General features: G+C 38.0%; 1 protein-coding gene across 1 annotated transcript in view; it reads left to right on the top strand.

The window, feature by feature from the left end:
* Window positions 1-13,799, top strand: part of LIN9 (lin-9 DREAM MuvB core complex component) — a 75,597-nt gene that overhangs the window by 42,326 nt on the left and 19,472 nt on the right. The window contains exons 9-11 of the mRNA XM_047755240.1: window positions 1,934-2,053; window positions 2,344-2,445; window positions 6,218-6,298. Coding sequence (XP_047611196.1) covers window positions 1,934-2,053; window positions 2,344-2,445; window positions 6,218-6,298 — 303 coding nt within the window. The remainder of the gene's footprint in view (window positions 1-1,933; window positions 2,054-2,343; window positions 2,446-6,217; window positions 6,299-13,799) is intronic.

The raw sequence follows: 13,799 nt of genomic DNA, 5'->3' as shown, positions 1-13,799 counted from the left end.
CAGAAGCTAGTGTCTGTCTTTTGTACCGCTCTTGTACCAATACCAAACTGTAGTGTGACAGAACTGATCACTCTTCACTAAATAATCTTGGGGAATAAGCTATACAACATTTTCATTTTAATTCTTGGTATAGTCCTCTTGCAAAATGACTTTAAACGTATGAGCTATTGGAGTTCCCATTGTGGCACAGTGGAAACTAATCCAGCTAGTATCCATGAGGACTTTGGTTTGATCCCTGGCCTCACTCAGTGGGTTAAGGATCCCAGGTTGCTGTGGCTGTGGTGTAGGCTGTAGCTCCAATTGGACTCCTAGCCTGGAAACCTCCATATGTCGTGGGTGTGGCCTTAAAAAAAAAAAAGTATGAAGTATCACCATGCACTTCAAAATATGTTTTTATACATTCCAATTTTATCCTCAGAATATGCAGGGTGGGTATGAATTACCTCCACTTACTGTGTGATGAAACTGAGACAGAAGTACATCAGGATAATTTATTCAAGGCTTTTGAGCTGGATCTTGCCAGATTGAGACTTGAATCCAGATCTTTTGTACTGCTGATGTAGCCCATTAAACTATTGGACCATTAGTTCAAGATCATGCTTGATTTAGGAGTTCCTGTCTTGGCGCAGTGGTTAACGAATCCGACTAGGAACCATGAGGTTGCGGGTTCGGTCCCTGCCCTTGCTCAGTGGGTTAACGATCTGGCGTTGCCGTGAGCTGTGGTGTAGGTTGCAGACGCGGCTTGGATCCCGAGTTGCTGTGGCTCTGGCGTAGGCCGGTGGCTACAGCTCCGATTCAACCCCTAGCCTGGGAACCTCCATATGCCGTGAGAGCGGCCTGAGAAATGGCAAAAAAAAAAAAAAAAAAATCATGCTTGACTTAGCAATATCATGGAAATCATATACCTTTTTTTTTTTTTACTTTTTGGGCTGCACCTGAGGCATATGGAAGTTCCCAGGCTAAGGGTCGAATCAGAGCTATAGCTGCCGGCCTACACCACAGCCACAGCAACGTGGGATCTGAGCCTCATCTTCGACCTATTCCACAACTCACAACAGTGCAGGATCCTTAACCCACTGAGTGAGGCCAGGAATCGAATCTGCATCTTTATGGATACTAGACAGGTTTCTTTTCCACTGAGCCATGACGGGAACTCCTCAAATGTACTTTTAGAAAGGAGTAAGAGAGAAAGAAAATTTGGACTAAATACAGAGCAAAGTACACCAATCTTAAATTTTTTCATTAAAGGATAAAGACTTTAAACCTCCCCTTTCAAAAAAGGAAAATAACTTTTCTGTTTCATTAATGTAATTTCTTCTATGAGATCACCCAAACATTTCTCCCTGGCCAGATAAGAACTGACTTTAATTACAGGAGGTAATATTCAGATAATCTTTAACACAGAGACAACAAAGGTCATAGGTCACTTTCTTTTCTTTTATAAATCACTTTCTTCTGTTTTGTGGGTTCAGCCTGTTAGTTGCAAAGTAGTTATTCATACTCTGACTTAACTTCTATCCCTGGAGTTCCTGTTGTGGCTCAGTGGTTAACGAATCCAACTAGGAACCATGAGGTTTCGGGTTCGATCCCTGGCCTCAATCAGTGGATTAAGGATCCAGTGTTGCTGTGAGCTGTGGTGTAGGTCACAGACGTGGCTTGAATCCCATATTGTTGTGGCTCTGGCATAGGCTGGCGGCTATACCTCCGATTCCCCTGGCCTGGGAACCTCCATATGCCATGGGTGCGGGCCTAGAAAAGATTAAAAAAGACAAAAAAAAAAGTTCTAGCCCTTTGATCTTTGTGGGTTAATATATTTTATAATAAATCCTAACATGTAAACTAGTGTACATTTAAAGCTGAAGTAAAGTCTTTATAAAGCTAAAATGATTGCTAAAGTTCTTCAAGTTGTCAGGACTGTTCTCTTTTCCCAAAGAGTAATGATTCTCATGAGACCATGCCAATTGCTGCCTTTGGACAAAAACAGCGGCCTTCTCGATTTTTTATGACTCCACCACGGTTACATTATACTCCTCCTCTCCAGTCACCAATTACAGTAAGTAATATTTTTTAAATAGCACCAATAATTTAAATGATTATTATGCATGTAAACTTGTTCTTATGACATATACATCTGTTGCAGTAACTTCAGGAGGTGCCCACATTATTTTGAGTTGTCAGATATTAAATAAAATAGTTTAATAAAATAGTTGCTCCAACTCTGGAAATATTTTTCTTTTTGTAGGGTTTTTAACAGAAAATTATAGTAGAGTTTGATTTTTATCTAAAAATAAGATACTTCTTTTGAACAGTTAATGGTTAAATCATTCCCTTTTATTCCCGTAGGATAATGATCCTTTATTAGGACAGTCACCTTGGAGAAGTAAAATTTCTGGCTCTGACACTGAAACATTAGGTGGTTTTCCAGTAGAATTCCTTATCCAAGTGGTAAGAATTGCTCTGAATATTTTAGTTATTTGTTTTTAAAAAAAGTCTCTTGTGTTATTAAAGTTGAAAATTTTTCTAGGACCAAATGTTTTTGCACTTTTAAAAATTATTGTGTTGGTTTTAAGAACTCTGTTATTTCCAACAAAGCTTGAAAATAAGGGGTAACAGCCAAAAAAGACTTAGTGGTCTTTTTTGTTAGACTTCTCTTGGATTTGGTTCTTATTATTTTGCGATGTTAGGGACTCTAACATTCTGGCATATGCCCTGTGAAACTGAATGTTTTTTTGTTATAAATTGTATGACTATAAAAGTTTTGGAGTTCCTGTTGTGGCTCAGCGGTTAACTAATCTGACTAGCATCCACGAGGGCGCAGGTTCAATCCCTGGCCTTGCTCAGTGGGTTAAGGGGGGGGTCCGATGTTGCCATGAGCTGTGGTGTAGGTCACAAATGCAGCTTCACTCCTGCGTTGCTGTGGCTGTGGTGTAGGCCAACAACTACAGCTCCAGATCAACCCCTAGCCTAGAAACCTCCAGGTGCCATGGGTGTGTCCCTTAAAAAAAAATAAGAAAAAAATAAATAAATAAGTTTTTATTTAGTAACCTCAGTGCATCCTGGCATTATCAGCACCTCAACAATTATGATATGTTGGCCAGCTCTCTGGTTAGTAGGAACTTTCTTTTCTGACTAGAAATAGCTATTCATTTGTTAAGTACTTAGTAATTAGACACAAAGACATCTAATGGTAAATCGAAACAAGTGTAGAATTGTTTTTTTTTTTTTAATTTTATTGGAGTATAGTTGACTTACAGTGTTGTTAGAATTATTATATAGAACAGTTTTCCTGAATAGCCTGACTCAACTCAGAAGAATAGAATGAGCTCTTTATTTTGAAGATTGTATTAAATAAATTACTTACTTTGAATCAGTCTAATCATGTTTGTTCTGTGTCTTTTCCCTTCCTTGTGTTTTTTTTGTGTGTGTGTGGTTTTTTTTTTTTTTTTCTGGTCTTTTTGCCTTTTCTAGGGCCGCACCTATGACATATGGAGGTTCCCAGGCTAGGGGTCTAATTGGAGCTCTAGCTGCTGGCCTATGCTAGAGCCACAGCAACATGAGATCCTTAACACACTGAGCGAGGCCAGGGATTGAACCCAAAACCTCATGGTCCCTAGTCGAATTCATTAACCACTGAGCCATGACAGGAACTCCCTCCTTTCCTTTTTTTGAAAAGAAAAACTATGTGGCTTGGATAGAGTCTTTATAAATAAAAATGTGTCTAACAATCCATTAAAATATTCACAGTGTTACCTTTTACAGTTAATGTTATTTTGAGGAAAAGTCTGGTCATTTGTGTGTATGTATACAGTATTTGTTTTCGCTCTTTTTTTTTTTTCAGTCTTTTTAGGGCTCTCCCTTGGCATATGGAGATTCCCAGGCTAGGGGTGGAATCAGAGCTGCAGCAACAAGGGATCTGAGCCACATCTGCAGCCTACACCACAGCTCAGGGCAATGCCGGTTCCTTAAGTCATTGAGCAAGGCCAGGGATTGAACCCGCCTCCTCATGGATACTAGTCAGATTCATCCGCTGAGCCATGACAAGAACTCCAATGTATAGCATTTTTTATTCGTTAGTTATATGTTGTTCATTATCTTTGGAATACAGAATTATGCCTTTTGGCTTCCAAAGATGGATAAGATATTTTTAAATGAAAAGTTTAAAATATAGAAAGAGTGAAGGCTTATTATTTTCATAAATAGGACACTTATTTTTTAAAGACTTTCTTTCTTTTAATAGTGGAAGTAAAACAGAGCTAATATGTCATATTCAGACAAGTAGAGTGGTGAGGGGAGAAGAGAGGTGAGAGAAGAGAGAGAAGGGAGGGAGGGAGAGACGGAGAGACTTACCAGTAGAGGGAGTAAGAAGCTAAATACTAGTGCACTACTTCTAAAGTATTGATATTTTTATTGGTGCTTAAATGTTTGATTGCAGTGCTTAGTTTTAACTTCAAAATCTATGTGTAAAGGCTAGTTAAAACACTACTTTCATTGTTTTAAGCCAAGAGGTAAAAATAAAAGTTCTTTTATGTACTTGTCTTTTGTATTATGTAAAGTTTTATGTGACTCAAAATTGTTCTTGTTAATATTAAATTGCGAGATAAATGGGTATGTTTTTATCTTTTTCTGTTCCTTTTTTTATGACAAAATAAACATTTTTTTCAAGTTTCATAATTCATAATTTACAGTGAATTTTCTAAGGGAATTTTTTTCTTTCCTGGGGTTAGGGGTTTTAAGGAATCTAATAAGGTTAACACTTCTTAGAGAGGGCTTTTGAAAATAATTAGAAGGGGAAGTTCCCGTCGTGGCGCAGTGGTTAATAAATCCGATTAGGAACCATGAGGTTGCGGGTTCGATCCCTGCCCTTGCTCAGTGGGTTAAAGATCCGGCGTTGCCGTGAGCTGTGGTGTAGGTTGCAGACGTGGCTCGGATCTGGCAGTGCTGTGGCTCTGGCGTAGGCCGGTGGCTGCAGCTCCGATTTGACCCCTAGCCTGGGAACCTCCATATGCCGTGGGAGCGGCTCAAGAAATAGCAAAAAAGACAAAAAAAAAAAGAATTAGAAGGAAATCCATGATTTTTCTATCAACAATAAGCAAGAGGAGTTCCCGTCGTGGCTCAGCATAAGGAACCCAACAGTATCCATGAGGATGCATGTTTGATCCCTGGCCCTGCTTAGTGGGTTAAGGATCCAATGTTTCTCTGAGTTGCAGTGTAGGCGAGCAGCTGTAGCTCTGGTTCAACCCCTAGCCTGGGAACTTCCATATGTCTCAGTGTAGCCCTAAAAAGCAAAAAAAGAATAAAAAGTTAACCAAAAATTTCTTAATTTCATCAAATATCCAGTGAGCATTTTAGTTTTCCAATTGTCCCTTAAATGTTGACTGCTCGTTTTCCTTATTAACTTATTTGTTGGAGAAACTGGATTATTTGTCTATAGAGTCTCCCAAGTCTGGATTTGCTGACTAAATCCTTGTGATATCCTCCAGGTTGTTCTGTCATTTGTATTTCATGTAAATTGCTCATTGAATATAAAGTGTTGATTTGATTTGGTTTTTTTTATTTGGTTGGTTTACTTGTTTTTATCTGACTACTTTTATGGGTGATTTTGTGTTCTGATGGCATACCCATATTATTTTAACTTTTTTTTTAAATGTAATGTTAGCTGCTACTAATTATCAATGCCTAGATCCATTTGTTCATTAGGATTGAAAAATGATGTTATTCTAGATCTGTCCTTCTTTCTTTGTTTATTAGCTGAAATAGTTCACTAAAGAAAATCTTCCCCTAATCTATTATTTGGTTACTTAATGGCATACTTTGTATAGGAAAGGCAGGATAAACGCTTGACTTTGTTTTCTGCTTACCACTTTGGTCACCAGTTTTCCCCCAACAATAGTTAATTTTTTTTAATTATCAGTCTGAACTCATGGATTTTAACATGTTCATACTTCACTTCATTGTAATTATTATTCTGATTGGTCCACAAATTATTCCATTTTGGACCAATGAAAGCCTAATAGTCCTTTTGATATGTCCTGGTTACAATGGATTTTAAAATATCTTCCTCTCAGCTCATCAGCCATATACATATAAAATATCTGTGCTTTATTTATATTGAAACACTAAAATCTCCTAAAATATCTTATTGAAAACTTAGAAATTTGATGTCTGTGTGATATACTTAAGTGCCTCTGTTACTCCATCTCTTCTTCTTTGTCTGTAGACCAGATTATCAAAAATTCTCATGATTAAAAAGGAACATATCAAGAAATTAAGGGAAATGAACACAGAAGCAGAAAAACTGGTAAGGATATTTTTGTTTTTCTCTGTTTTTTTGTATCATTTTAAAATGATGAGAGAGTTCTGCTGTGGTACAATGGGTTAATGGTCTGGCTTGTCTATGTGGAGGCGCTGGTTAAGGATCCAACATTGCTGCAGCTATGGCTCAGGTTTGATCCAAAGCCCAGTGTGGCCAAAAAAGAAAAAATAATAATAATGAAATAAATAAAATAAAATGGTGGGGATTTCTATATCTGAGGATTTTAAAGTATTTTATTAAAGAAAACTTTGAGGTAATAGTTATTTTTAAATCCTAATTTGCTCTCCCTATCTCTGTGTAGAAATATTCAAAATTTCTATGTAGAAATGAATGTAGAAAATATTCACTAAGAAAGTTTTAGAATTGTATTGGAAGTCATAACTCTCTTATGGATTTATAGGATGGTGAATAGGTTTTATCTCAAATACCATCTTCGATTTGTTGAAAATGGTTGCAGGGAAGTATGAAAGTAAGGGAGAACTCAGTGACTGGCCTGGCGCAGAGGTGGGCAGCTAATTACCAATTTCTGTTGTGAATGTGGGAATAGGGAGTTATGGCATTAGTCACCTCTTATCTGGAGTGGTGCAAGGAGTAGCTGTGGGTAAACAACTGGTCAGGTAAATACCTAACTAAACGAACAGTCCTCTTCTAGTATTATGGATTTTTTTTTTATCTGAACATGACTTTGAATTATCAAATTTGAACCTGTCATTATTATTATTTTTTTATTTTTTATTTTTTTGTCTTTTGTTGTTGTTATTGTTGTTGTTGTTGTTGTTGCTATTTCTTGGGCCGCTACTGCGGCATATGGAGGTTCCCAGGCTAGGGGTCGAATTGGAGCTGTAGCCGCCGGCCCACGCCAGAGCCACAGCAATGCGGGATCCGAGCCACGTCTGCAACCTACACCACAGCTCAGGGCAACGCCGGATCGTTAACCCACTGAGCAAGGGCAGGGACCGAACCCGCAACCTCATGGTTCCTAGTCGGATTCGTTAACCACTGCGCCACGACGGGAACTCCTGAACCTGTCATTATAATGAGATTGAAAACTGAAGATCAGAAATGTCAAGGCATTTTTGTTTAAGATTATGCTTTTCATTGTAAATCAACTATAACTAAAAAAAAACCGTTATGCTGCTATTTAGTAGTACAAACACCAGAGCAGGTTTCTTGATCCCAATTTAACTCATTTAGGCGTGATAAAAAATTAATATTGTCAGATACACAGGCTATCAAAAATTGAAAAAAATTAGCCGTAACACATTGCCATTACATATCCTAAACGTAAAAATGCTTTGTATTCGCTTCTTTCCTACTGGACTCTAATTTTTATCTTGGTTTCCATCAGTTCTACTTCTATCCTTTATTCTACACCTTTCAGTGCTCCCCTACTTCATTTTCCCTGATCATTTTATCATCTCTTCCATCTTGATGTATAATCAAATTATTTTACTTTCATGTCGCTAGCTAGGACTTTTCCCTGTTCCACATCTTAAAGTATTAGACCTGACTTAGCCTATTTAGTGTTGCCTACTTTTTTTTTCTCAGGGGAGAGTGACACCTCCAGGGGGTTACATGCTTTTAAATAAAGGCCTGATTTGTTGTTGGCTTGGCTTCTTGGAATGTGAAAACTCTGTAGAACTCTAATTGGCTTGATGGGCTTGATAATTTATATTATTTATGATTACAGAATAATTCTCATAAAAATTCAAATATTGTGAAACTAATGAGAAAACAGAAATAGATAAATATTATTTAGTTTAGTATGTGCTATAAATATGTATTTATGTTTAGCATATGGATTTCTTCTATGAGTATTTTTGTTTAGTTGGGGTTTTTTTTTAATACAGTTGATTTACAATATTGTGGTTTCAAAAGTACAGCATAGTGATTCAGTATTTTTTGCAGATTATATTCCATTATAGGTTATTATAAGATACTGGGTATAATTCCCTGTGCTACACAATTTATTCTTTTTTTTTTTTTTTCGTCTTTTTGCCTTTTCTAGGGCCGTTCCTGCGGCATATGGAGGTTCCCAGGCTAGGGGGTCTAATAAGAGCTATAGCCACCAGCCTGTGCCAGGGCCACATCAACACAGGATCCGAGCCACATCTGTGACCTACTCCACAGCTCACAGCAGTGCCGGATCCTTAACCCACTGAGCAAGGCCAGGGATTGAACCTGCAACCTCATGGCTCCTAGTCAGATTCGTTAACCACTGTGCCATGACGGGAACTCCCTTACGCAATATATTCCTGTTGCTTCTCTATTTCATATATGATAGTTTGTGTCTGTTAATCCCATACCCCTAAATTGTCCCTCCCCTCATTCTTTTCCCTTTTGGTACCCCAAGTTTGTTTTCTATATCTGTGAGTCTATTTCTGTTTGCATGTACATTCATTTGTATTGTATCATAGATTCCACATATAACTGTTATCATATAGTATTTGTCCTTCTCTCTCTAACTTATTTCACTGAGCATATTCTCTGAGTCCATCCATGTTATTGCAAATGGCTTTATTTCATTCTTTTTTATGACTAGTACTCCATTGTGTATATGTATCACACATCGTCTTAAACCAATCATCTTAAACCAATCTTCCTAAACCAGTGTTGCTGGGCATTTGGGTTGTTTCCATGTCTTTATTGTAAATAATGCTGCTGTGAACATTGGGGTGCATGTGTCTTTTTGAACCGGTGTGGGTTTTTTGTTTGTTTGTTTGTTTTCTGGAAATGTACCCAAGAGTTGAATTGCTAGATCATATGGTAATCACTTTAAAATTTTTGAGGAACCTCCATACTGTTCTGCACCAATTTACATTCCCACCAACAATGAATGGGGGTTCCCTTTTCTCTACATCCTCTCCAACTTTTTTTTTTTTTTTTGGTCTTTCTGCCTTTTCTAGGGCCGCTCCTGCGGCATATGGAGATTCCCAGGCCAGGGGTCCAATCAGAGCTGTAGCCACTGGCCTACACCACAGCCATAGCAACGCCAGATCGAGCCGTGTCTGTGACCTACACCACAGCTTAAGGCAACACCAGATCCTTAACCCACTGAGCAAGGCCAGGTATCGAACCCTCAACCTCATGGTTCCTAGCTGGGTTCATTAACCACTGCACCACAACAGGAACTCCAACATTTGTTGTTTGTATACTTTCCGGAGATAGCCATTCTGACCAGTGTTTTGTGATGCCTCATTGTGGTTTTGATTTGCATTTCTCTAATTAGTAATGCTGAGTATCTTTTCATTTGTCTGTTAGCCATCTGCATATCTTCTTTGGAAAAAGATCTGTTCAAGTCTTCTACCCATTTTTCGATTGAATTGTTTATTTTTTTGATATTGAGTTGTATGATCTATTTGTGTATTTTGGATATTAAGCCATTGTTAATCACATCATTTGCCCATATTTTCTCCTGTTCAATAGGTTGTCTTTGTGGTTTCCTTTGCTATGCAAAAACTTTAATTTAATTAGGTCCCATTTGTTTATTTTTGCTCCTATTTCTTTTGCCTTAGGAGACTGAACCAAGAAAATATTGCTATAATTTCTGTCAGAGAGTGTTCTGCCTCTCTTCTTTTCTCAGAGTTTTATGGTTTCAGGGCTTACATTTAGGTTTTTAAACCATTTGATAGTTTCATTTTGGTTTGTTTTGATTTATTTTGGTTTCTTGTGTATGGTGTGAAAGAGAATAGTCTACCCTTACTATTTTACATGTGGGTGTTCAGTTTTCCTAGCGCCACTTGTTGAAGACACTGTCTTTTCTCCACTATATATACTTACTTCCTTTATTTTAGATTAATTTACTGGAGATGCATACATTTATTTATTTATGGGATCTATTCTGTTCCATTGATCTATGTGTCTCTTTTTGTGCCAATACTATGTTTGTTATGTGTAGTCTGAAGTCTAGGAGAATCATACCTCCAGCTCTTGTTTTTTTTTTTTTTTTCCCCCTCAGGATTGCTTTGGCACTTTGGAGTCTTTCGTGATTTCATATAAATTTTAAGGTTATTTTCTGTAGGTCTGTGAAATATGTCCTAAGTATTTTAATAGGGATTACATTAAATCTGTAGATTGCTTTGGCTAGTATGGCCATTTTAATGATAAAATTCTTCCAATCCAATAGCACGAGATATCTTTCTATTTCTTTTTGCTCATTTTAGGTTTCTTTCATCAATGTTTTATAGTTTTCAGAGTATATAGATCTTCCCTCTTCTTGGTTAGTTTATTTCTTAGGTTTCCTGCCCCCCCTCCCCTTTTTTGGACACAATTTTAAGCAGGATTTTTTTTTTTGTCTTTTTTGCCGTTTCTTGGGCTGCTCCTGCGGCATATGGAGGTTCCCAGGCTAGGGGTCTAATCAGAGCTGTAGCTGCCAGCCTACGCCAGAGCCACAGCAACACAGGATCCGAGCTGCGTCTACACCACAGCTCACGGCAACACCAGATCTTTAACCCACTTAGCAAGGGCAGGGATCGAACCCCGCAACCTCATGGTTCCTAGTCGGATTCGTTAACCACTGTGCCACGACGGGAACTCCAAAGCAGGATTTTTTTTTAACTTTCTGGATAATTCATTATTTTAGTCTATAGAAATGCAACACGTTTCTGTATATAGATCTCCTCTTCTCAGTTAGTTTATTTCTTAGGTTTCCTGCTCCCTCCCCCCCTCCTTTTTTGGATGCAGTTTTAAGCAGGATTTTTATATATTAATTTCATATCCTGCACCCTTGTTGAATTCATTTATTAGTTCTAGTAGTTTTGGAGTGGATACTTTAGGGTTCTCTACAGAATATCTTGTCATCTGCATATGGTGATAGTTTTACCTCTTACTTTCCTACTTGGATACCTTTTATTTCTTTTTCTTATCTGATTTCTGTGTTTAGGACTTTCGCTACTATTTCCTGAATTTAGTGGGAAGACTTTGAGCATTTCACTGTTGAGTATTATATTGGCTGTTGGTTTGTCACAAATAGCCTTTATTTATTATGGTGAGAGTTTTTATCGTGAGCAGATGTTGAATTTGTCAAATGCTTTTGCTACATCTATTGAGATGGTCATGTGATTTTTGTCTTTTTTTCATTGTTATTAATGTAGTTTAATCACATTGGCTGATTTGCATATGTTGAACCATCCTTTTGACCCTGGGATAAATCCAGCTTCGTCATGGTATAAGATCCTTTTTGTGTATTTGTTGGGGACTTGCTATATTTTGTTCAGGATTTTTGCATCTATATTCATCAGAGATATTGGCCTATAATTTTCCTTTTTTGCAGTGTTTTTGTCTGGTTTTGATACCATGGTTTTGTTTTTCTTTTCTAGCAGTTTTTTTTTTTTAATGATTTTTATTTTTTCCATTATAGCTGGTTTACAGTGTTCTGTCAATTTTCTACTGTACAGCAAGGTGACCCAGTCACACATACATGTATACATTCTTTTTTCTCACATTATCGTGATCCATCATAAGTGACTAGATGTAGTTCCCAGTGCTGTACAGCAGGATCTCATTGCTTATCCATTCCAAAGGCAATAGTTTGCATTTATTAACCCCAAATTCCCAGTCCATCCCACTTCCTCTCCCTCCCCCTGGCAACCACAAGTCTGTTTTCCATGCTTTTTCTGGGAGTTTTTAAATTACAGTTTCAGTTTCACTTCTAGTGATCAGGCTGTTCGAATTGTCTATTTCTTGCCTCGGTCTTGGCAAGCTGTGTGTTTCTAGAAATTTGTCCATTTCTTCTCAGTTGTCTAGTTTATTGGTGTATGGCTATTCATAGTGTTCTCCTAGATGGAGTCTGCTTCCAAGTTTCTTTGAAAATTATTTTCTAGGAAGTTTCCTCTGTGGCTCAGCGGTATTGAGCCTGACTAGTATCCATGAGGATGTGGGTTACATCCTGGCCTCACTCATTGGGTTAAAGGATCCAGCGTTGCCATGAGCCGTGGTGGAGGTCACAGACACAGCTCGAATCTAGCATTGCTGTGGCTGTGGTGTGGGCCAGCAACTGTAGCTCTGATTCGACCCCTAGCCAGGAAACTTCCATGTGCCACAGGTGTGGCCCTAAAAAGCAAAAAAAAAAAAAGAAAGAAAATTATTTTCTAATAAAAATGGAATTACGTCACTATATATTGACTTATCTTACTCTCAAAATTTCTTTGTTGTATCATTATTTATATAATCTATTAATGGATATTTGAGGTATTTCCATTATTATACTGAATTAATGTAAATGTCCTTGTCCATATAGTTTTGTGTATTTGGCTGAGCTGCTTATTGGAACCCTGAAGAGACTCTAGACATAGAGTTGCAAACATGATGGAGGAGCAAAGAAGTGAGATACAGTATTTTATAAGGAATTGATTCGATTTCTGTTTCTTTATTCCCCTTCATCCCAGTGGCAGAATGTGAATGTGGCATTTACCCAAGTTAAAAGGAGAGAAAGAAACAGATGTTTCTGTAAATAATTTGAACACACAGTTTGGGAAAAGTTAATGCAGCTTTTTCTTTCGGTAATGGTAGACTAGTTAATTTGGATTAGTTTTCCTAATCTAAGTAGTTTAGAACAGATGTTTCTTTTGGATTAAAATATAAAAATAAGCTGTTTGGAGGCAGTAGAGCATTAATAAGGTATTAAAGAATTATAGAGATAGTATCTGGGGAAAGAAGTAAACTGCAAAGGGGGAACTTGAGTTGGTTTTTCCTTAGGGGCTTCTGCAGGTTCCAGAAAAGATGGCTGAGAAACTGAGTGGTATTGAAAGGCTTTCAAGGGTGGGGATGACAGAAGTTAGGGTCCAGAGACCCAGTAAGGGCTGAGGGAAGCTGGTAAACCTTCCGTGTTCTGGGTTGAGACCCAAAAATACTACATCGGCCCAGCTTCGATCATCTCATCTCTGAAATTGAATTAAGATGGTTAAGGAGCTCTAGGGCCCCAAGCAACTCACTAGAAATAAATGTAAGTCCTCTTAGAGGAATATAATATCATAATAAACTTAAAATTATTCCTACAGTTTTTAACATATAGTGTTTTGTACTCAATTTTTTTTTGTCTTGTTGTTGTTGCTATTTCTTGGGCCGCTCCCGCGGCATATGGAGGTTCCCAGGCTAGGGGTTGAATCGGAGCTGTAGCCACCGGCCTACGCCAGAGCCACAGCAACGCGGGATCCGAGCCGCGTCTGCAACCTACACCACAGCTCACGGCAACGCCGGATCGTTAACCCACTGAGCAAGGGCAGGGACCGAACCCGCAACCTCATGGTTCCTAGTCGGATTCGTTAACCACTGCGCCACGACGGGAACTCCTTTGTACTCAATTTTAAATCCTAGGCATAATAGGAGACACGATAACCCTAATAAAAACCAAAAGGAAATATGAACAATGGCAGATTACAGAGAATGGTATTTTAGACATAGATTTTTTTTTCTCTCTCTCTTTTTTTTTTTTTCCTTTTTATGGCCACACTTGCAGCATATGGAAGTTTCCAGGCTAGTGGTTGAA

Source organism: Phacochoerus africanus, chromosome 12 (genome assembly GCF_016906955.1).
Source record: "Phacochoerus africanus isolate WHEZ1 chromosome 12, ROS_Pafr_v1, whole genome shotgun sequence".
NCBI classification, from domain to species: domain Eukaryota; kingdom Metazoa; phylum Chordata; class Mammalia; order Artiodactyla; family Suidae; genus Phacochoerus; species Phacochoerus africanus.
The sequence above is the reverse complement of the archived record's forward strand: the minus strand, read 5'-3'. Positions and strand labels throughout refer to the sequence as shown.